The 19,942-nt window shown below is 54.3% G+C and overlaps 3 protein-coding genes across 5 annotated transcripts; 2 read left to right on the top strand and 1 right to left on the bottom strand.

Moving 5' to 3' along the window:
• Positions 1 to 1,899: 1,899 nt before the first annotated feature.
• Positions 1,900 to 7,020, top strand: LOC140259414 (protein DGCR6). The gene is made up of 5 exons (XM_072350687.1): positions 1,900 to 2,085; positions 2,921 to 3,081; positions 3,290 to 3,390; positions 5,743 to 5,883; positions 6,386 to 7,020. The coding sequence occupies exons 1-5, from the start codon at positions 1,976 to 1,978 to the stop codon at positions 6,467 to 6,469; spliced, it is 597 nt and encodes a 198-aa protein (XP_072206788.1). The 5' UTR covers positions 1,900 to 1,975; the 3' UTR covers positions 6,470 to 7,020.
• A 1,360-nt stretch (positions 7,021 to 8,380) lies between these two features.
• Positions 8,381 to 14,173, top strand: SLC7A4 (solute carrier family 7 member 4). The gene is made up of 5 exons (XM_072350676.1): positions 8,381 to 9,277; positions 10,316 to 11,321; positions 11,425 to 12,101; positions 12,449 to 12,557; positions 12,703 to 14,173. Exons 2-5 carry the CDS (start codon positions 10,340 to 10,342, stop codon positions 12,894 to 12,896), a joined length of 1,962 nt encoding a protein of 653 aa, XP_072206777.1. The 5' UTR covers positions 8,381 to 9,277; positions 10,316 to 10,339; the 3' UTR covers positions 12,897 to 14,173.
• A 333-nt stretch (positions 14,174 to 14,506) lies between these two features.
• Positions 14,507 to 19,652, bottom strand: LRRC74B (leucine rich repeat containing 74B). Of its 3 annotated transcripts, none has more exons than XM_072350686.1 (7): positions 19,549 to 19,652; positions 18,961 to 19,167; positions 17,978 to 18,087; positions 17,492 to 17,607; positions 16,931 to 17,009; positions 16,656 to 16,751; positions 14,507 to 16,278 (listed from the first exon to the last, which is right to left on the bottom strand). In XM_072350686.1, exons 2-7 carry the CDS (start codon positions 19,142 to 19,144, stop codon positions 16,105 to 16,107), a joined length of 759 nt encoding a protein of 252 aa, XP_072206787.1. In that variant the 5' UTR covers positions 19,145 to 19,167; positions 19,549 to 19,652; the 3' UTR covers positions 14,507 to 16,104. The 3 variants fall into 3 exon arrangements, with proteins under 3 accessions (XP_072206787.1, XP_072206786.1, XP_072206785.1); XM_072350685.1 differs by lacking the exon at positions 19,549 to 19,652 and adding an exon at positions 19,342 to 19,426; XM_072350684.1 differs by lacking the exon at positions 19,549 to 19,652 and having other exon boundaries at positions 18,961 to 19,321.
• Positions 19,653 to 19,942: the final 290 nt, after the last annotated feature.

Genomic DNA, 19,942 nt, shown 5'->3' on the forward strand with positions numbered 1-19,942 from the left:
TGGGAACGGAGGAAGCACATATTTCCTGCAGCACAAAGGAAGGGAGAGGAATGTTCACAGCAGAGCAGAACAGAGTTGGGGCCCTGGGGCGCAGGTCCTTCCCGCATGCTGCTCCTTCACTGGGGTAGGGGCACAAAGGCAAGAGCAGCATCAGATCTACAGACCCTCGTGCCGCCAATGGGGTTATGCCCCCATTAGAAACAGACTGGGAGCAGAAAACAGAGAGCCAGCAAACTGCCACTCTGAGAAGGGTTATGGGCTGGAGAGATCAAGGCAAGGGCTGCTCCATGCCGCAACAACAACTGGGACAGGGACAAGGAAGGGCTGTGCTCAGCAGCACTGAGGCCACATGGTACCACAGCACCATGTCAGGGCACTTGGTCCTGTGCTGGTACTGGGTGGCTGCTCCTGGCTCCAATCCCTGCACATCCAAGGCTGCTGGAGGATTTGCAGGTTGCATGGCCGCAGCTATGCAAAAACAGGGCCCTGGGGCAGCAAAATGCTGCATGGTTGGGATGCAGGTGAGGGAGGGGGAAGGGGCGAAGATCAAAACACCCAAAGCTGTGTCTCATCCTATGAGGAAGATGATTTAGAAGCTGCAAGACGGTCCAAGAGCCCTGCTCTGCTCGGCTGTTTGTGACACCCCTGATGGCGTGGGGACAGCAGGGCTTGCCATTGTGGCTGTGGCCCTCTCCAAGAGAGCTGAGTCCCCACTGATGTCCCCAACACGTAGCAGCAGCCACCCAGCAGGGAGCACAGGAGCCAGCCCACAGCACCCAAACTCACACCAAACCCTTGTGGCAGAGGATGGGAGGGTGGTCCTGGGGGGTGAAACCAATGTGCCAGCAGCACTTTCATGCTTTCATTCTGCACTGCCCCAGCCAGAGCTGAGAGCCACGACTAATACCTTTAGTTTAAAAGGCCATGTTTTCCATCCCTTGGAACCTCAGCTGTAAGCAGGCAGGCTCTGCTCCGTGGCTCTGCCTTTGGCAGCTGCAGCTGAGCAAAAAACGCTTTGGCAGCTCCTGAGAATGGGGTTAGGAAAATGTAGGTGGATTTGCCTGTTAAAAATACACAGTGAGAGGGAGGGGGATCCGTCAGCATCCCACCCAAAGCCTGGGATTTGGAGATCACCCTCATTGGGTGGAAAAAGGAGGCAGCCAAACAAAACCAAAAGGGACGACTGATATTCAGGGACACTGCAGGGAGGCCCCATTTCCCTGGGGATGTTCTTTGTTCTTCATTGCCCAAGGAAGCTGTGGATGCCCCATCCCTGCAGGCATTCAAAGCCAGGCTGGATGTGGCTCTGGGCAGCCTGGGCTGTTGGTTGGTGACCCTGCACATAGCAGGGGGTTGGAACTGGATGAGCATCGTGGGCCTTTGCAACCCAGGCCATTCCGTGGTTCTCTAATGCAGACACTTCAGCTCCCATCGGGCACACAGTGCAGTTCTTAGGAGCTCTGAAGTCATATTAAGAATCACTCCTTAAGCTTTCCAATGTGTTTCGGTGCCTCTTTCATTTTGCTAACTCAAGGCAGGAATCTCTCCACGTGGACCCCTGGAATTCATTTGCAACTCAGCCTTGCAAGGAACCTCAGAAATACCGATCTCATTACCTGCTCACAAACACAGCAAATACTGCCATTCCAACCCAGCATTTGAAGTCGAAACGAACTTAATACGCTCCATGTGTTCGAAGGAATTAAAAGACGGATCCCAAAGCTGAGTTTCCCCACATTTAAGCCGTACGGATTGATCTCTCCTCCCCCAGCCGGCGATTCCCAACCCCACGGCACAGGGATGCGGTGACCCAACAATCCCTGCATACAATGCCAAGGCTCAGCGGGACCGCTCCGCCCCTACATACAGCCCGCACCGCCCCTACAGCCCGCACCGCCCCGCAGCCCGGAGAGGCTCCGCCCGCCCCACCGCCTGCGCCTGCGCCGGGCCCGGTCGGTGTGTTGGGCCCGATGGGATGGATCGGTTCGGAGGTGCCGGGTACGAAGTGGCCGAGCTGTCCCGGCAGCAGGAGCGGCACTACCGGCTGCTGTCCGAGCTGCAGGAGCTGGTGAAGGCGCTGCCCAGGTGCGAGGGGTGGAAGGGAGCGGGGGGGGGGGTAGAGCAGGGCGGGGGGGTGCCCGTCGGCTGCAAGCTCGGACTGCAGTTCAAAGCCTGGGCCCCAACCCTGAACCCAGATCTGAACCCTGCCCCGGTTCCGAGCCCTGAGTCCAAACCCTGACCTCAGCCCCAACCTCAAACTTTACCCTTGTGTCCAGTTCTGAGCTCCAATCCCAGCTCCGCACCCAAGTTCTGAGCCCCAGACCTGACTAAGGTTCCAACCTCCAGCTCTCAACCCCAGCTCCATACCCCGACCCAAACCCCAATTCTGAACTCCAACCCTAACTCCAAACCCTGACCCTGAACCACAGTCCTGACCTCAGTTCCAAGCCCCAGCTCTGAGCCCCAATTCCCAACCCTAATTCCAACCACAACTCTGAACCCAGCTCCAAACACTGATCCAAACCCCAACTGTGAACTCCAATTCTAATCCCAGCTCCAACTGTGAATGCTGACCCCAGTTCCAAACCTTGGCCCAAATCCCAACTCTGAACTCCAACCCCAACTCCAAACCCTGACCATGAACCCCAGTTCTAAACCCCAACACTGAACTGATCCCAACTCTGAACCTCAGCTCCAAGAGTGTTGACCCCAATTCCAGTCTCTAGTACGAATCCAACCCCAATTCCAAATACTGAGCCCATTTCCAATCCCTAAAATTAATCCAACCCCAACTCTGAATGCCAGCTCCAACTTAACCAAACTCTGACCCCAGTTCCAACCCCAATCTCAACTCCGACCCCCAATTCCAAGCTGTAGCCCTCAACCCAACCCTAACCCCGACCCCGCTGTGTCCCTGCAGCTCCTGCCAGCAGCGCTTGTCCTACACGACGCTGAGTGACCTGGCGCTGGCTCTGCTGGATGGGACGGTGTTTGAGATCGTGCAGGGGCTGCTGGAGATCCAGCACCTCACTGAGAAGAACCTCTACAGCCAGCGCCTCAAGCTGCATAGCGAGCATCGTGGTCAGCAGGGAAAGGGGTTGGGGATGGGGGATATGGGGGGCGATGGGGTGAGATGCTGGTGGTGGGGTTGCGGGACTGGTTGGGGGGGAGAGAGGTGCAATGGGTGGCTGGGTCACTGCAAAGAAGCAATGGGGGGGATAGGGATGGGGATGGGGATGGGGGAGAGGTGGTGGTGCTGTCCTGACGCTGTCCCCATCCCTGGTCACAGGGCTGAAGCAGGAGCTCTTCCACCGGCACAAGGAGGCCCAGCAGTGCTGCAGGCCGCACAACCTGCCGCTGCTGCGTGCTGCCCAGCAGAGGGAGATGGAGGTAAGGGGGGAGCAGGAGGATGCAGCCACCCTCAGTGCCCTTCACACGAGCACAAAAGTTGTCCTGGGGGGTTTGGGGCCGCTTTGCTGCAAGGCAATGCTGGGTGTCCCAGTGCTGGAAGTGGCACAGAGTGAGGGACCCTTCACTCCAGCCCCTGGGAACTCCAAAGGGTGAGAGCAGAGGATGCCCAGAAGTCGTGATTTACTCAGTTACACTGATAAGGGAAGAAATAACCCGAGGTACCTCAGAGCACAGATTGATTCCTAGCGTTTCCCAAAGCATTTCTGGAAAAGGGTTTTGGTGTGAGAGGGACGTTGAGTCCCAAAGGCCTGAAGATCCTCTTATCTACACGTCAGTAGATAAGATAGAGGTGGTTTTTAGTGTAGCTGGTTATCTTAATCCGTGTAATTTCAATGGATGTGTGAAGTTACTTTAGTCCACAAACGTGTAACTGTTTAAATGTTGGCTTTCTCCTGACCTTTACCCATAATAACCACGGTGTGAGAGCCCTTTTGTTTCCACTTCCCTCGTTTTCTATTGAGATGGCTGAAGTCAGGCCGGGCCCGCATTAACCATCCCTTTTCCTCCTGTGTGTAGTGTGTCATAGCAGTAAGCAATAACCCATGCTGTCTGTTCCAAAGCATTGCCAATATCGCATTCATCCAGTAGGCTTTTTTCATGCTGGATGACAAACATAGCCCTGCGTGTGGCTTTTCTCCTTGTGTCGCATCCTGTACAACCTCTCCCCGTTTCCTTTTACTTCCCCCACACCTTTTTGTTTTGCTTATTCCTCTGTCAGGAGGAAGTTTACTGAAGTTGCTTCTTCCCCTTTTCGATGTGCTGGTATTTCTGTTGTAGAGCACTTTAGGAATAGACAGGTCCCATCACTAAGATGAACCACTCTGTGGTTCAAGGACCAGCTCCTATGGGATCCACTGGGACCAGCCCCACAGGGAGGGGTAATGCAAGATATGGTTTGGGGATGCCCAGCTTCCAAATGGTATCTATAACCTTGAAAGTAAAGAACCCAATTGGCCTGGCAGAGCAGCTCACCAACCACCTGAGCTGAAGCAAGGCTTGTATTTAAGCCTTACTTTTCCCAGAGCCTTTGGTGCTTTTCTGTGTCTCAGAATTGAATGCCTGGCTCAATATGGCACACAGATAACAAAACCTCTCTTCTCAAACCCAAGGGTGGGAAAGTCGCTCCTTCAGCCATCGATACAGGAAGTCCCAGACCTGATGACTTCTCTTTTTCTGTGCAGGAAGGATTATTATTGCTTTGAGTGTTTCCAGCCAAATGCTTGCCTTGGTATATAATGTTACAGAGAGGCAGCGTGGGCATGCATTTAAACTTGTGTCACTTATCTGTTAGCAGAGAGGGAGCTTTGCATTTAGGTCTGATTTGGCGTCTCCTGACTTTCCCTATGGCTTGAGAAGGAAGGCTGCCATTCATTGCCACCCAACAAGATCCTGCTGTGTTCTTAGAGCCGCCCACAGCACCTGGTTTCTGGTGTCTCTTTGAAGTAGCAGCTGATCCAGGTGGAGGGGGTGATTTACACACCGCTGCTACACTGTGTGTCTATGGCAAAGCGAGTTCCAGCTCTGCCATCCCGTGCTTAGGCAGCTTCTATTGTTCCATTTGGTTTGCTTTAAGTGATGTGGTTTTCTGCTAAGGCAAAGCAGGAGAGCCTGCGTGCTTCTGATAGGGGCTGTTTTGGCAAGTCCTCACTCGATAACATTCTGTTTGCTAGAAGCAGAGCCCCAGCAGGCCATAGTTCCAAGCAAGGCTGCTTCTTGCCGTTGTCAACAACAGAAAATAAGCTGTGCTTCCTGTTGCAAAGTTGGGAGTGGAGGAGTTTGGCTCCTTAGTGAATCAATGGGAGCTGGGTCTGCTGTGCCGCTGCAGCGCTGTGCTCACAGGATGTGGAGGCATCTGAGCTGGCTCTGGTGTTTCTTAACGATCTGTGTCACTCCCCCAAGTCTTGCTGCAGTTTCAGCAGTGCTGTGAGGGATGTGTGACTTTGGGGCTACTGACTTCTTAGCTCGTGTATTGCTGGAGTACTTGGCTGCAGCCTGCTGCTCCTCAGGAAAAGTCATTCAGATCACAGTCTGCTGCTCATAGTCTCTTTCCTGGCTCCAAAATGCACTAAGGCAGGTTAGTCCCAGCTGTTTCCCTGTGCTTTGTAGTGAGAGGCGGCTCACTGCAAGGCATGGCAAGCTCCCAAGGTAAGATCTGAGGCTGTGCTTGCTGCCCTCTGCTGTCCTTGGAAGAGACACAGTCATCAGAATTGGAGTGCTTTAAGGATGTAGTAGCTCTTTGGTTTTCAGTAAAAGATGTCATTGTCTTCTCAGGCTGTGGAGCAACGAATTCGAGAGGAGCAGCGAATGATGGATGAGAAAATAGTCTTGGAGCTGGACCAAAAAGTGATCGACCAGCAGAGCACCCTGGAGAAGGCTGGGGTGTCTGGCTTCTACATCACCACCAACCCACAGGTCAGTGTTGTTAGCGGTGAGGCTAAGAGCTGGAGGTGCTTTTGTGTCCAACAACCTTTTTGGTTTAAGACTGTTCTTAATGAATTCTGAATTCTGGCTTGGAAAGAGTGATTGTTGCTCCTTTGCCCCATCAGCTGATGGGCACGGTGCCTCTCAGCAGGGGAAATGCAGTCTGTGCTGCATGGCTTTGGGAGCTGAACATGAGCGAAGAACAAGCAGGTGGCAAGAGGAAGGAGGATAAGAGAGCCGTGAGCTGCTGTTGGTGGCTCTAGGAGGTGGTGATCTCAACTAAATGACAGCTGTGGAAAATGGGGTGCTTTAGAGAAGTGAAAGAGGGAATTGTATGCACCATCACAGCAGTGTGTTGCGTGTACCTCCTTGCCTTCTCCTGCAAAAGGATCAGGCACTAAATGGTACCATGGTACAAATGAGCCCTTTCTGCTTCCTGCGGAAGGGACTGGGATCTTCTTACCTTTGCATTAATGTCTTTCTTCCTTTACAGGAGCTGACTTTACAGATGAACTTACTGGAGTTGATTCGGAAGCTGCAGCAGAAGGAATCTGAGTCAGAGAAGGCTTTTTCCTGAGCAAGATGGAGTTTCCTTCTGACTCCCCTCTAAAGAATAGACTTAATGCATTTTGTTTTGTGTTATGTTAAGAAGAGGCCACTGGCCAGCAAGTGCAAACTGAAACCCTTAGGTTACCTTTAGAGATAGACCTCCAGAGCAGAGGGGAGCTGAAGAGCTCCAGGCTGCCCTTCCACTCATCAAAGTAAGGAGCATGTTGCAATTCCTGCTTTGTTGCAGTGGGTTGCTAAGACAAGGGCTGACAGAGTGTGAATCTGCCACCTCCAGCCTGCAGTGTCATCTCTAAACTATGATCTGCCCTTCCGAATCGAGGAGGAGGGTTTGATAAGGGATGGGAGAGGTGAGTAACTGTCCTATCAGACAGGAAGCAAAGTGCAGCTGCTTTCCTTTGCAGCCTCAGCGTGCAGTTAGTTGGCAGCTGGGGAAAAAGAAGTCAACGTTATGTCTGCAACAAGGCAGAAGTAACAGGCAGATGCTTCACAGAGAGACACTGAGGCGGATAATGTGGACTTCTCCTCTGAGTTCTATTAAAATCCTGTACTGAACTGTGACATGATGTCGGTGGTGTTTTCACCTGACTCAAGTAGCCAAAAAGACGTGAGATCTTTTGCTTTGTTACTTGAAAACAGCTCCAAATGGGTAGAAATATCCTGCACTGCCTTCAGGGGCTGCCGTTTTCTGAAGGTCAATGATCACCCTTGGGGTTTTTCTATCCCTGCTCTGGGTCTGAGCTGCATTAAAGCTGAGGAGCTGAAGTGGTGCTCAGAACTCTCAGGAATGAGCTGATGAACACATTGAGCCTCAGGTGCACAGGAGGAATGGGAGTGCTTGTGTGCAATCAGGGCTTTGTGTGTGCAAGAAATGTGTGTGCAAGAAATGTGCCAGCTAACGTGCAGTGTTGGCTTGCTCGCAAGGAGATAGGATGGTGCAAGGCAGCATCAGAAAGCAGCTATTTTCATGGATGAGTGGCTCTTCAAGTCAGAGCAGCTGCTGGAAGTGGATCAAGGACTTCTATCATCCTGTGCTGAAGGGCTTTGATGACACACATCACTGCTTAAAGGTTTTGCAGCATTTCTACAGCCAAGGATTGTGTCTGGGAGGTTTCTCCTTTGTGCTGCTGTTTTTGCTCTTGCCTTCATCCTCTGTTATTACTACAGCAGCCTCTTCACAGCAGTATTAGGAGGTTCAGTACACAGTTAATTACTGAAGCTAGGAAGTGAGTTATTGCCCCTTATTCAAGGTACTGTAAGCCTTTATGTCCTTACAGAAGCAGATGGCTGAAGCCAGAGAGGTTTTCAGCAAACAGAGGCCGTCACCAACAAGGAAACTGCAAAGGTGCCGCCGGAGTTTGTGGGTGGTTTTTTGGCTCTGCTATAGATGAACACGCTGGACCTGATTTTCTGCAGCGCTGTGAGAAGCAAAGAGGCTGGAGCTGTTGCTCCCAGGCAGTAACAGAGCCGGCAGTGCAGCTGGAGGAGCTTGAAGCACCTGCAGGCAGCAAATGCAGCACCTTAGCATTGCTGTGCAGCTTCACAGCTCAGCGTTGAGCAGAGCAGAGCCCACCAGAGCCCCCAACACAGGGCACGTGCAAGGCTCTGCCACCCACCCCAGCTTTCTCCAGGGCTGTGGCATCTGTGGCGGGCTGCTCCGACAGCACCATGACAACAGAGCTTCCTGCTCCCACCATCTGGTTTCGGTTGCACATGGCTCTGCCAGGCAAACAATCCCCGCTGAAATTTTCCATGCCTGCAGCCTGCTTCAGGTCATGGGTTTTCTTTAGTCTTTTTTTGTTCTTGCTTTCTGAGCGAGGTGTGGAGCCCTCGGATGTGGTTCAAGTGGTTGGGAAGGTTATTTTAAGAGAATCAAGCTCCTGGTGTAGCTCGTGATCAGTGACCCTTCCCATGGGACTGGCTGCAGCTCTTCTGCTGTGGTATTGGATCTAAGGAGAGTGACCCAGAGGAGCTGCCCCAGCTGGAAATGCAGCAGTAGATGGCTGGATTGCTGCTGGCTCTGCTCTTGGGCAGCCCAGCTGCTCTCGGGTGCCATAGGAAATGCTTGGCTGGGGAGCTGCTGTGTGCCTGGTGGCATCTCAGATGGCTTCAGCCACTATTGAAGCCTCAGTGCTGCCAGGAGCAGCGTGGGGAAGCGATGCACAATAGGATCCAGTTCCCATGGTCTTGGTGGAAGGTGGCACACAAGCCAGAGGAGGAGCAGTGAGTGATAGGAAGAAGAAATAACGTGCATTTCCTGCTGTCTTCTCTGCTTTGCTGAGCTGACCAGGGCAGCGTGGGCCCCTCCAAGGGGAGGATATAGATTCAGTGTGGGTGAAGGTGAGTTTATATACATGGGATCACTGAATGTTGAAGGACAGACACCGAGTTGATCATCACCACTGGAAGTATTTGGGGTGATGGCTGCCAGGTCCACAGAAATGTCAGCATTAGTGCTCAGTAGCTATCATGGGATCAAATGCTGCGTTAGGAAGGCCTTAGATAGAAGGAAACTAGAATCGTTTTGCTGCTATGAAACCACCAGCGCACCCACATCCAACCGCGGCTCCTTCATCCCAGGAGCATCCCGCGAGCATCACAGAACCGAAGATCGGCCCGAGCTGGAAAGGACCCGCTTGGATCTCGGCTGCACACGGATCTACCCCAGCGGACCCACCAGGTGGCAGCCGCCCACCGCCGTGTCGGAGGTGGGGCCGGGGCGGGGCGCGGCGACGGCAGCGGCGGTGCGGAGCAGGTGCGGGGCCGGAGCCGCACGGACCTCCCCCGGCCGCGCCCGCGGAGCTGCCGGGGCGCAGAGGTGAGCGGGGCCGGGGGGGGGGGGGGGGGGGGTCGGACTCCGGGATTCGATGGCTGGGTGGGATTTCGCCTTTCTCCTCTCCCGGCTGCAGGCCGGAGCCAGGTTTCCCCCCGCGTCACCGCTCAGCCCCCGCCCTGGATCGGCACCCGCACGGACAAAGGGCGGTGACGGCGTTGCGGGCGCGCCCCGGTCCTTCTGTTCCCGGTGACGGATGCGGAGCTGCGTGCGTGTCACCGCGGCCCTGTTCCCGTGGATGGGGCCGGGGGAACCCGGCTGTGGATCGGAGGTTTGGGGGGGCGTCTGGTGAGCCGTCTGAGCGGGGTTTGGGGGTCAGGGAGCAGCCCCCGAGCTGCAGATGGAGCGCGTTGCGTCGTGCTGGTCCCATGCCTGGCTTTGACTCCTAGGAAACGGCCGGCGCAGACCCTGCACGACCCCTCGGTGGGCTTTCCGAGCACCGGGGCTTCCTCTGAGCAGGGAAGTGCTGGTTGAGGTCCCGGACAGCAGCACAGTCTGCTGTGCCCCGTGTGCGTTGGTTTGTGTTTTAACAGCGATCTTTGGATAGGGAAGGGTGGGGACATGCTGTACTGGGGGTGCAGCGGTTCCCCTCTGCCTGGTTTCCAGGCACGGCTTCCTGCACAGTGCCTAAATCAGCACACTGCAGCGCTGACCCCACCACGTGCTACAGAGCAGGGGATGTTCGTGCTCAGCAGGTCTGAACCCAAGGAAATGGGTGACTTCCCCACCCTGTGCCCAGCTCACCTGAGCACTGCCACAGGGACAGGATTTAGGCAGTGGAGGGGAAGCACAGAGGCTGCTCAGTCACAGAATCATTAAGGTTGGAAAAGACCTCTCATGTCCTCAGCCCACCCCCACCATGCCCACTGCCCACGTCCCTCAGTGCCACATCCCCACAGTTCTTGAACACATCCAGGGATGGTGACTCCACCACCACCTCCTCTCTGGTCCCACGCAGCGGAATGGAACTGATGTGTTCCCAATCTGCTGCTGGGCTCCTCATGCCTTCCTGCTTCCCACCAGGTCTCCCAGCAGGACGCCTGCAGGATGGCGAGATGGCTGCCCCGCTCCACGGACCTGACCCGCTTCTGCCAGAAACTCAACAGAGTGAAAACCTTGGAGGCCGACATGATGGAGACGTCCTTCAACAGGTGCCTTTCCACCATCGATTTGACACTGCTGGGCATCGGGGGCATGGTGGGCTCTGGGCTTTATGTCCTCACGGGCACCGTGGCCAAGGAGATCGCCGGCCCTGCCGTCATCGTCTCCTTCATCATTGCTGGCTTCGCCTCCCTCCTGGCTGCTCTCTGCTATGCTGAGTTTGGGGCCCGGGTGCCCAAGACGGGCTCTGCCTACATGTTCACCTACGTGTCTGTGGGTGAGATTTGGGCTTTTCTCATCGGCTGGAACGTGTTGTTGGAGTACATGATCGGGGGCGCAGCGGTGGCCAGGGCTTGGAGCGGTTACCTGGACTCCATCTTCAACCACAAAATTAAGAACTTCACCGAGACCCACGTTGGCTCCTGGCAGGTGCCCTTCCTGGCTCACTACCCTGACTTTCTGGCGGCTGCCATCTTGCTGGTGGCTACCGCCTTCATCTCCTTTGGGGCCAAAGTGTCCTCCTGGCTCAACCACGTCTTCTCGGCTATCAGCATGGGTGTCATCCTCTTCATTCTCATCATGGGCTTTGTTCTCGCACAGCCCAAGAACTGGAGTGCCCAGGAGGGAGGCTTTGCCCCCTATGGGCTGTCAGGCATCATGGCTGGCACAGCCACCTGCTTCTACGCCTTTGTGGGCTTCGATGTCATCGCAGCCTCCAGCGAAGAAGCCAGGAACCCACAGAAGGCCGTCCCCAGGGCCATTGCATTCTCCTTAGGGTTGGCCACCGGTGCCTACATCCTTGTGTCCATGGTGCTGACGTTGATGGTGCCCTGGCACACACTGGATCCCGACTCTGCCCTGGCTGACGCCTTCTACAGGAGGGGCTATTCCTGGGCAGGATTCCTGGTGGCTGCCGGCTCCATCTGTGGTGAGTGTGTGTTTGTGGGTGGAGGTGGGAGAGCACGGGGTCGGGAGCTGGTTTGGTTGGGGCCCACTCTCACGTGGGGCCTTTTTCTCTGCCCACCCCTCAGCGATGAACACGGTCCTGCTGAGCAACCTCTTCTCCCTGCCACGCATCGTCTACGCCATGGCCGAGGATGGGCTCTTCTTCCAGGTGTTCTCCCGGGTGCACCCGCGCACACAGGTGCCTGTCATCGGCATCGTGGTCTTTGGGCTGCTCATGGCCCTGTTGGCCCTCGTCTTTGATCTGGAGGCTCTGGTGCAGTTCCTGTCCATTGGTACGTTGCTGGCCTACACCTTCGTGGCTGCCAGCATCATCGTGCTGCGCTTCCAGCAGCAGAAGGCGGATGGCCCCGCACAGCCAGCCGGCAGCCAGCCCAACACTGAGCAGCGTGAGGGCATCGCTGCCCCCGAGCTGAAGGAGTACGAGTCCTTCTCTGACAAGCTGCAGCTGGTGGGGAGTGACAAGAGCAAGGAGCACCGCGAGCCAGGGCAGCTAAAGGCAGCCTTTGAGCCCTACCTGGAGTTTCTCAGTGACTTCTACCCGGGTGAGGTGGTCACGGTGGCTGTAGTGACCCTGATGGTGTCTGCCGTCTGCCTCTGCTCCATCTTGGTGTTTGGCAACACTCACCTCCACCTGCCCACCTGGAGCTACTCCCTGCTGCTGGTCCTCTTCAGCCTGGGCTTCGTGCTCAGCCTCCTCCTCATCTGGGCGCATGAGCAGCAGCGCAGCACCCAGACCTTCCAGGTGGGTCCCTGGCTGATGTTAGTGGGAAGATGTTGGGGGCAGATTCTTTATTCGGAGGGTATTGAGGCTCTGGGCCAGGCTGCCCAGAGAGCTGTGGGTGCTCCATCCCCAGCCATGCTCCAGGCCATGGATGGGCCCTGGGCAGCTTGAGTGGGTGGGAGCCACCAGCTCAGGGCAGGGTTTGGGGCTGGGGGATGCTGCAAGGCCTCTCCCAACCCAGTTATGCTGTGATTCTATGACTGGCATGGGGTATTGGTGTCAGCAGCGTCACCTGGGTTTGGGTGGGAGGCTGTCCTGTGGCACAGCCATTGCTGGCAGCCCCTTCCCACTAGCTCCATCTCTTGCAGATCCCCCTGGTTCCCCTGTCTCCAGCGCTGAGCATTGTCCTCAACATCTATCTCATGCTGAAGCTCAGCTACATGACATGGCTCCGCTTTGCCATTTGGCTCATCCTTGGTGAGTGCTCCCAGAACCCAGAAACCATCTCTCCTGGTGAGACAGAAGCACCTGCTGCAGGTCCTGGGCCAGGAAAAGCCAGGACATCTGTGCTAGGGTTTGTGCTGCTGGGTGGGCATGCTGACCTCCTTCTCCCTCACTCCAGGCCTGCTCGTCTACTTTGGCTATGGCATCTGGCACAGCAAGGAGAACCTGCGGGAGCCAAGACCACAGCGTGTCAGCGCCCGCTACGTGGTGTTCCCCAGCAGCAGCCTGGAGGAGACGGTGCAGGCAGTGCAGCCCAGCTCTCAGCCTGCTGCCGGGCTGCCGGACACCGACACCACCGAGGACAAGAGATGACGCCCATGGGAGGGGGCCCTGTGGCTCTGGCAGTGCCCACCCACCCTCTGGACCCCTCTGCTCTGCCTGACCCCTGTGCGGCGAGGGCTGCCCGGGTGCGGGGCTCCATCCAGGCATGCTGCTCACTCTTCCCTGCAGAGCGTGGTGGAGCTGGCCCTTTCTCTCCCAGCACTGGGGAGCAGCTCTCTGCCCCCATCCCTAGTGCCCGCCGTGCTCAGAGGGATCCTCATCCCCTGCGCCCACCCAGATGCCATGCAGCAAATCCCCTTGTTCCAGCCCCACTGCCCTGCATGGATGGAGGATGGAAACAGGCAGCATGCCCACCCCAGCCTCATCCTGGCTTCTGCTGCAGCCCTGCTGAGCCTTGTGCTGCTGTTCCTTCTGCCTGACCCTCTCTGGGGCTTTTCCCCTTCAATGCCAGCACTGAGAGGCACAAGGAGCAGCCAGGGCTGAGGAAGGGACATGGCAGCAGGCAGGCAGAGACCTCGTTTGTAGGCAGGGCCATGGGAAGGGTGGCACAGCTTGTGTTGTTCCCCTGTGCCCAGCAGCTGCCACACCTCTAGGCTTGGGTGCTGCCTTTCCCTGTCTCCCAGGGGCTCAGTGGATGCTTTTTGGTGTCATTCCCCCAGGTGCAGGTTTTAGAGGGTGCTGGAAGAGGCTGCCAAACCCTTCAGGCTTTGCAATTCAGACCCCCTGCCCTGCAGCATCCCAGCATTCTCCTATGGGTTCATGCCCTGGTAGAAGCTGCTCCTGTCCCCTGCCTAGTCCCCCTGGGGGCTCTACACCCCTGCACAGTGCCCACGTCCTGCTCCCCCAACTCTGTCACTGCTGCCCAACCCCTGCCCTACTGCGGCCCTGCTTGGCGCCTCCGTGTAGTGGTTGTGAGCAACGGGCTGACCTGATCACCCCCATAAACGCTGGTTCTGCAATGGCTCTGGGTGCATGTGCTGTGTTCCCCTCATAGCCCACTTTTTCCCAGCAGTGAATGGGTTTTGGCCAGAGCTTGTGGGCTTGGGACAGGGAGTTGGAGCCCTATGGGTGCATAGAAGCATTGAGCCCCAGTTCCAGCTGCAGGAACAGAGCTGAGCAGAGCGGTGTCCTGGCATTGGGTCTGTGCTGTTGCCCCAGAGCTGAGAGAACATGCAAACCCAGCGTCAATGATGTGAATTAAAAGCAAGCCACGGGATACCTGCGTGGGCCCAGCATGGGTGATGTTCTGCATTGTTATGTGAGCTGTCGGTGCTTAACCAACCCAAATGCAGTTGTAAGAAGGCAGAGAATCAATGCTCACCTGTAAGAGTGATAGCGGCCATGGGGACCACGTGGGCTGTGTGTGGGTGGGGAGTTGAGGTGGCTGCAGGGAATTAAGGATGGAGATGTGATTAGTGGCAGCCTGGGAGGGGCAGTGCCCTCTGCAGCACCATTGGGTTGGTTAGAGCCCTTACCCAGGGCTATAGGATTGGTTGGTTCTTCTGTTCCATCCCAAGGAGCAATCCTACAATGATTTGTTCCTTAAAAGAAACAGCATTTTTTTTTTCTGGGGCTCGTGGAAGTGATCTAATCAGCCCAGCTGGATTGCGTGGAGATCAGTCTAATTGCAGTGCTGCAGCACAGAGGTATGTAGGTCAGAGTGGTATAAGGGCTCTGGAAAACTGACACGGCTTTGGAGGTCACGGGGCAGCTCACAAGTACTGTAGGCCAGGCTCTGCTTGGGGCTGCTGCATGGGTGAGCATCCCCGCTGCAATGGGGAGTGCTGCAGCACTGAGCTTTGGGGCCTTTTCCAACCCTGTGGTTCTCAGCCATCTGCCACCCCCCTCCCCGCATAGAGGAGCTGCAGGGCTGGCTGCAAGTAATCCACTCATCATCCCACGTGAGCCTCCCATCCTCCCATGCACACAGCCTGAGGATGAGGTAAGCACTGTGCTCATCCCCAGCAGCACTGAATCTCCTCCTTCCCTGGGCCTGAGAAAGCAGGACAAACTGGTGCACCAACCCCAGGTGAATGCATTCCCTCATCCCCAGCATGGGAAAATCAGGCTGAGTATTGTAATAGAGGTGAAAGCACTCACAAAAGCATTCCTCTGTGCTGGTGGAGCAGCTCAGAGCTGTGCTGCAGGCTGCTCAGCTCCAGCCCTGCCCCAAATGATCCTTATTAGTAGCTGAGCATTTTGTGATCACCAGCATGACTTGCATGAGAGCTGGTTCACGTGGAAGTGGCCCACGAGTCTGCTGGGAACATGAAGGCTCACCTGCCACAAACAATCAGAGCAGACCAGGAGTGCTGCAAGGAGACAGGCTGCTGGTCTGCAGCGAGGTGGAGAGGAGTAAGGCTGCAAGCAGACCCTAATCAAAACAAAAGCTGCCCCAACAACAAAGGGGAAATGATCAGTAATGCCAACAACCAATATTTACAGAGCTTAAAGCATCCAAGAGACCTCTCGGAATGGTTTGAACAGTGGAGTCGTAGGCACGGATGTTATTTATTAGATACATGTAATTGCATAGAGTTCTTTTCTCCCCAGCAGCACACAGAGGATGCCCTGGGTGCTGCTGGGTGATGGCAGATGCATTGCAAGGAGGGGGAAAGGGTTAAAGCCACGTGCTGCTGTCTGTGCTGAATCACTGCTGAGTGCCTGTCCTGTTTCCAGGCAGCTTGTAGCATGCATCTGATGTGAAACTTAAAAAAGGAGGAGTGTGCATCCAGGAAATAACACCAGGCGTGACCTAAGATGGGGTCTGCACCCTGGGGAGTTTGAGCTCCTCACAAAGCCAAGGAGCTGGGGAAGGAAGCAGCTGAAAATGAATCACCACTGCATCTGACAGCCAGTCCAGCAAAGGCAAGCCTGGCTGTTGGCAGGACAGCTGAAGAAAGCAAGCATCCGTGCACAGCGCAGCTCTGGACAGACATTGCTTGCTAGGTAAGCATGCTGCACTCCTGAGCTGCACAGACTCCCCCTGTGGCATCCCACCAGCCCTGTGCCCATCATCCACGGGGAAGCTCTCGCTGGAACATACTGGAAGAGACTTGGAAGTGGAAATATCTTAAAAATGAGCAAACAGGAAAACTTCTGAGTGACAGCAACAGAGAAGCAGCCAACATTCCCACAGCTCCTGCCTGCAGCGCTGCCATGGGGTGTCCCTCTGACACTGACTTGCTCAGCAGTACTGGGACATTAGGCAGGAGCAGCAGCCTCAAAAGGACTCGCATTAAGGCACAGCGTTATGGGAATTACCCAACACTTTGGGCTGAGGCCAAAGCTCGACCGCCAACAGACTTTTCCTCTGCAGTTTCATGCTTCCACCGCGTCGCAGATGAAGATTTGGGAGAAGCGTTTGCACAGCCTGACAAAGCTCTGCCAAATCTTTGCTCCATGCAATGTCCTAAAGGGGAGAATGACTGCAGGTAAGCAAGTGCATGGTGTGATGCACCCTCCCCAGGGCTGCCCACATTACAGGTAGGGGTGAGGTTCATTAGCAGCAGCATCCTGCTGCCAGGGCAAGGAGAAGAGCTGAGGTGACAAAGCAGCACAAGAATCAATGCAAGATGTGGATTTTCCCTTTCTAGAAATTAAAGTACTTGCTAATTGTTTGGCCCTAAGGGCATTGAGCAGTTACCAGATGGAAAGAAAGCCTCTATTCCTGATGCTCTTTGTTGAACCACATGAGATGTCTTGTGCATAAATCCCTCTGGCAGCACTTTGTTATCACACACTCAGCTTCTTCCCTCCCCTCCCTCTTCCTTCCGCTGTCACACTCACGGGCAGGTCCAGGATCTCCATCCCAGTGCCAGAATTTGCCTGTAGAGCTTTGAGGACCCCACAGCATCCTTTGTTCTGCATGGGATTTCTGCTCATCTGAAGTCGGGAATGAAAACAGCAGGAGGATGCACAACAGCTCTTCCCATCCCCAACATATTTTTCCTTGGCTCCAGTTTGCCTCTTGAGCCTGGACTTGGCACAAAACTGACGGCCTCCCCCAGCAAGAGCAAACCATCAGCCACAAGTTAAAGCCTCCTCATGGCAAAGTTACTCACCTTAAGGATCTTCAGAGTCTTGTTTTCTCTCAGACCGGCTGCAAGTCGCAGAGCTCCTTCCACTGAAATACGGTTATTGCTGAAAGCAGATGGATGGCAGGAGTCACACGCTGAGCTGCAGGACCTCCATACCCACACAGCCAGGCTGATACAAGACTATGCAGCACCCAGTGCTCTGGCAAAGGATATGTAACCTCCTGTTGCACCCAGTGCTGAAAACAAGTCCAGAGGGAATTCATGGCAGTTCCCTGCTACCATCTTTGTTTGCTCTTCTTGGTCACTTTCTTGGGACCACTTCCATCAGTTATATTAACGACCACAAACTTCCATCAGTTATATTAACAACCACAAACATGTCGAGGTCTCAGCTTCTTGGCCACCTTGCTTCCACTGCTGTTTCACCACCACTCCAGCCCTAAGCACATCTCCCTACAGGTCATGAGCTGAACAGAGGCCACGGTCCAATCCTTGCCCCAAACATCACATCTTTCTCTCATACCTCACTGCTGTAGCTTCTGGAGAGCGGGAGAAAACATGCAGCAGGATGAGAGTCTGGCTCACCTTACATTGAGCTCCTCCAGCACACTGTTGGCTCGCAGAGCCTCTCCCAAGGCAGCTGCTCCACTGTTGCCAAAGCCATTGTAGGAAACATCCAGCACCTTGAGGAACACGTTTGCCTGTGGCACGACATAGACATTCAATTTAAAATCTAGTTACTAAAAGAAGCTGCTTTCTTTGAGCAGAATAAGAACTGGATGTGGAATTACAAAGCAACTTCTGTATTGATTTGGGAACCAGAAGCGCAAGGAAACAATTCAAAGCATTCATGGTACCAAGTTGGACTCTAAAAAGGGAAAGAGCTGGAGGTGGAGAAATGAAAACATATGTGTGTCAGTAAACAAGGAATGATTTCACTGCCTGGGTTCCAAGGTCTGTGTGATCCCGGATCATAGACAAACATCACATGATGACATCGATGCTCATACAGACAAATAGAGCTTCATGTTAGACGTCAGCATTTAAAACAGGAGTGAAAACATTTCCTACCCCCAAGCCTTTGGCCAAAGCAGCTCCCCCCTCGCTGCGGAAATGGTTCCAGCTGATTTTCAGTTCCTTTAATCCGATGTTTTCTGCTATTGCCACTCCAAGAACTTCACCTTGAGTAAAACACACAGTGCCAAACAGCTGGAGAGTTAAAACAGCTGCAACAGCTGCTTTGCAAAGCAGGGAGCTTGGGTTAGTTCAGGTATTTCTCTGCCACTCTCTGTGTTCCATCTGGGCAAGCGAGCAGAACCAGAATATGTTATTATCTTTTATACCTTGTTTAACCTAGACACAGAGCAGCAGCTACCAGACCATAGAAGTGTATGTGTTCTCCAACTGCAGGCTGCAAATGCAGCCCATGGAAGAGGAAATCTAATCAGCCCATAACAGAGCCACGGTCTGCGGCTCAAGCCTTAAGAGCTGGCAGCACAACCCCCTTCTCCAGTCCCATGTGACTCTGAAAGCTGACACTGAGCAACAGGTAGCATCCCACAGGCTCTCTCATTCTTCCACAGCTCTGGCCTCCATCCAGCTGCAGTCTGCTGGTGGCAGAGGAGCCAGCCCTGCAGCTCTGAGACCTGGAGAGACTTGCCCAACAAATGCTCTGTAAGCATCTGATGGGGCAGGAAAGAGATGAGGTCAGTGATGAGCCACGGCTATGGTTGAAGAGCAGAAGACAGGAGAGGCGTTTGTGAAGGCAGCAGGAGGTCAGAAGCACAGAGGTGGAGAGAAAAGCAAGCATTGAAGCCTTCATAAGTAATAATGGGAAGGGAGAGGAGGAGAGCCGGTGGCTGGAAGAGATGAGCACTATGGTTGCTTATCCATCTCTTGTGAAGCAAACCAAAGTAAACGAGCTGAAAGGATGAAGAGTTAAGGACTGGCACTGAGATCACAAGGAAGGTCCTGCACAAATGCTCCCCAATGGAGCTGCCCTGAGAACCCCTGCAGCACCCCTCACTTTGCAAGGCATACAGACAGTGCTTTACCTGCTTTGTCACCCAGCTTGTTATAACTCAGATCCAGGACTTGCACTTTGCTGTTTGCTGTGATGGCATCTGCTAAATACTTTGCTGCGTGGTCATCAAACTCATTTCCTGAGAGCTGGAGGACCTCAACTGTAGTATTTTCTAGGAGCATAGCAGAAATGGCCTTAGCTCCTTCAGTGCCCATTTTGTTGTCAGATAAATCGACAGCTGGGGAAGGAAAAACCATGATCAGGTCATCAGGTGGTACCATAACAGATGCCAAGGAGGTGCCTCGACACTGTAATGGGAGAAGCAGTGCCAGGCTCAGAATGTAAGAGAGACTAAACTGCTCTAACACTGTATTTTAACAGGGAAAACAGAAGCCTGAATTCCTCTGCCCACCTGTATGTAGAATGAGTTTCTCTAGCATAGAATTAATAGAGCCCTAAATGTCTACTGTAGAATTCAACCACTAGAGAAGTAAAACAAGATCCCAAGTGTTTCACAGCACCAAGCTTGATGCTTCCATCTGTGGTGACCTCCTGACAAAGCAGATTAGGGCAGCCTCAGCTGAAAGCTGTTGTTCTATTCTCAGCTGCCTACACTGACCTTGTTCTTAGTGAATAGAGTATCCTACAGGGCTGCAACCAGTTTGGCTTACAAGACGTTCTAGCCTCTGGAGAGGCCTCAGAGCTTCTGTAAGAGGGGGGTTGGTTAAGACCACAAAGAACAGTGCAATCTCTTCCTCTCCAACAAAGCTGTCAGTGGGGAACAGCAGGAAGGATGACACAAACCTGAAATGGAGCAGTTTTCTTTCAGCATTTCTGCAATTGCAGCCGCTCCTTCTCCCAGCAGCCAATTGTCACCCAGGTCTAACGAGATGACAGAGGTGTTGGCCATCAAGGAAAGAGCCAATGCCTTGGCACCCTGCAACAATAAAAGGCCCTGGTGTGGGCTGCCCCATTTATAGAGATGCTCAGGGAAAGGCTGGATGGGGTTTGGG

This window comes from Excalfactoria chinensis, chromosome 16, assembly GCF_039878825.1.
Source record: "Excalfactoria chinensis isolate bCotChi1 chromosome 16, bCotChi1.hap2, whole genome shotgun sequence".
In the NCBI taxonomy this organism is placed as follows: Eukaryota; Metazoa; Chordata; class Aves; order Galliformes; family Phasianidae; genus Excalfactoria; species Excalfactoria chinensis.

Bases quoted from the DNA above. Each gene is read 5' to 3' on its own strand.
- LOC140259414 (XM_072350687.1), top strand. From the start codon at position 1,976: ATGGATCGGTTCGGAGGTGCCGGGTACGAAGTGGCCGAGCTGTCCCGG. The intron at 3,082-3,289 runs GTCAGCAGGGAA...CCCTGGTCACAG, and splicing joins GCTGCATAGCGAGCATCGTG to GGCTGAAGCAGGAGCTCTTC. The intron at 5,884-6,385 runs GTCAGTGTTGTT...CTTCCTTTACAG, and splicing joins ACATCACCACCAACCCACAG to GAGCTGACTTTACAGATGAA.
- SLC7A4 (XM_072350676.1), top strand. From the start codon at position 10,340: ATGGCGAGATGGCTGCCCCGCTCCACGGACCTGACCCGCTTCTGCCAG. The intron at 11,322-11,424 runs GTGAGTGTGTGT...CCCACCCCTCAG, and splicing joins GGCTGCCGGCTCCATCTGTG to CGATGAACACGGTCCTGCTG. The intron at 12,102-12,448 runs GTGGGTCCCTGG...CATCTCTTGCAG, and splicing joins GCAGCACCCAGACCTTCCAG to ATCCCCCTGGTTCCCCTGTC.
- LRRC74B (XM_072350684.1), bottom strand. From the start codon at position 19,210: ATGGTACCACCTGATGACCTGATCATGGTTTTTCCTTCCCCAGCTGTC. The intron at 18,088-18,960 runs GTAAAGCACTGT...GTTTTACTCAAG, and splicing joins CAAGCTGGGTGACAAAGCAG to GTGAAGTTCTTGGAGTGGCA. The intron at 17,608-17,977 runs GTAGGAAATGTT...GTCGTGCCACAG, and splicing joins CTTTGGCCAAAGGCTTGGGG to GCAAACGTGTTCCTCAAGGT.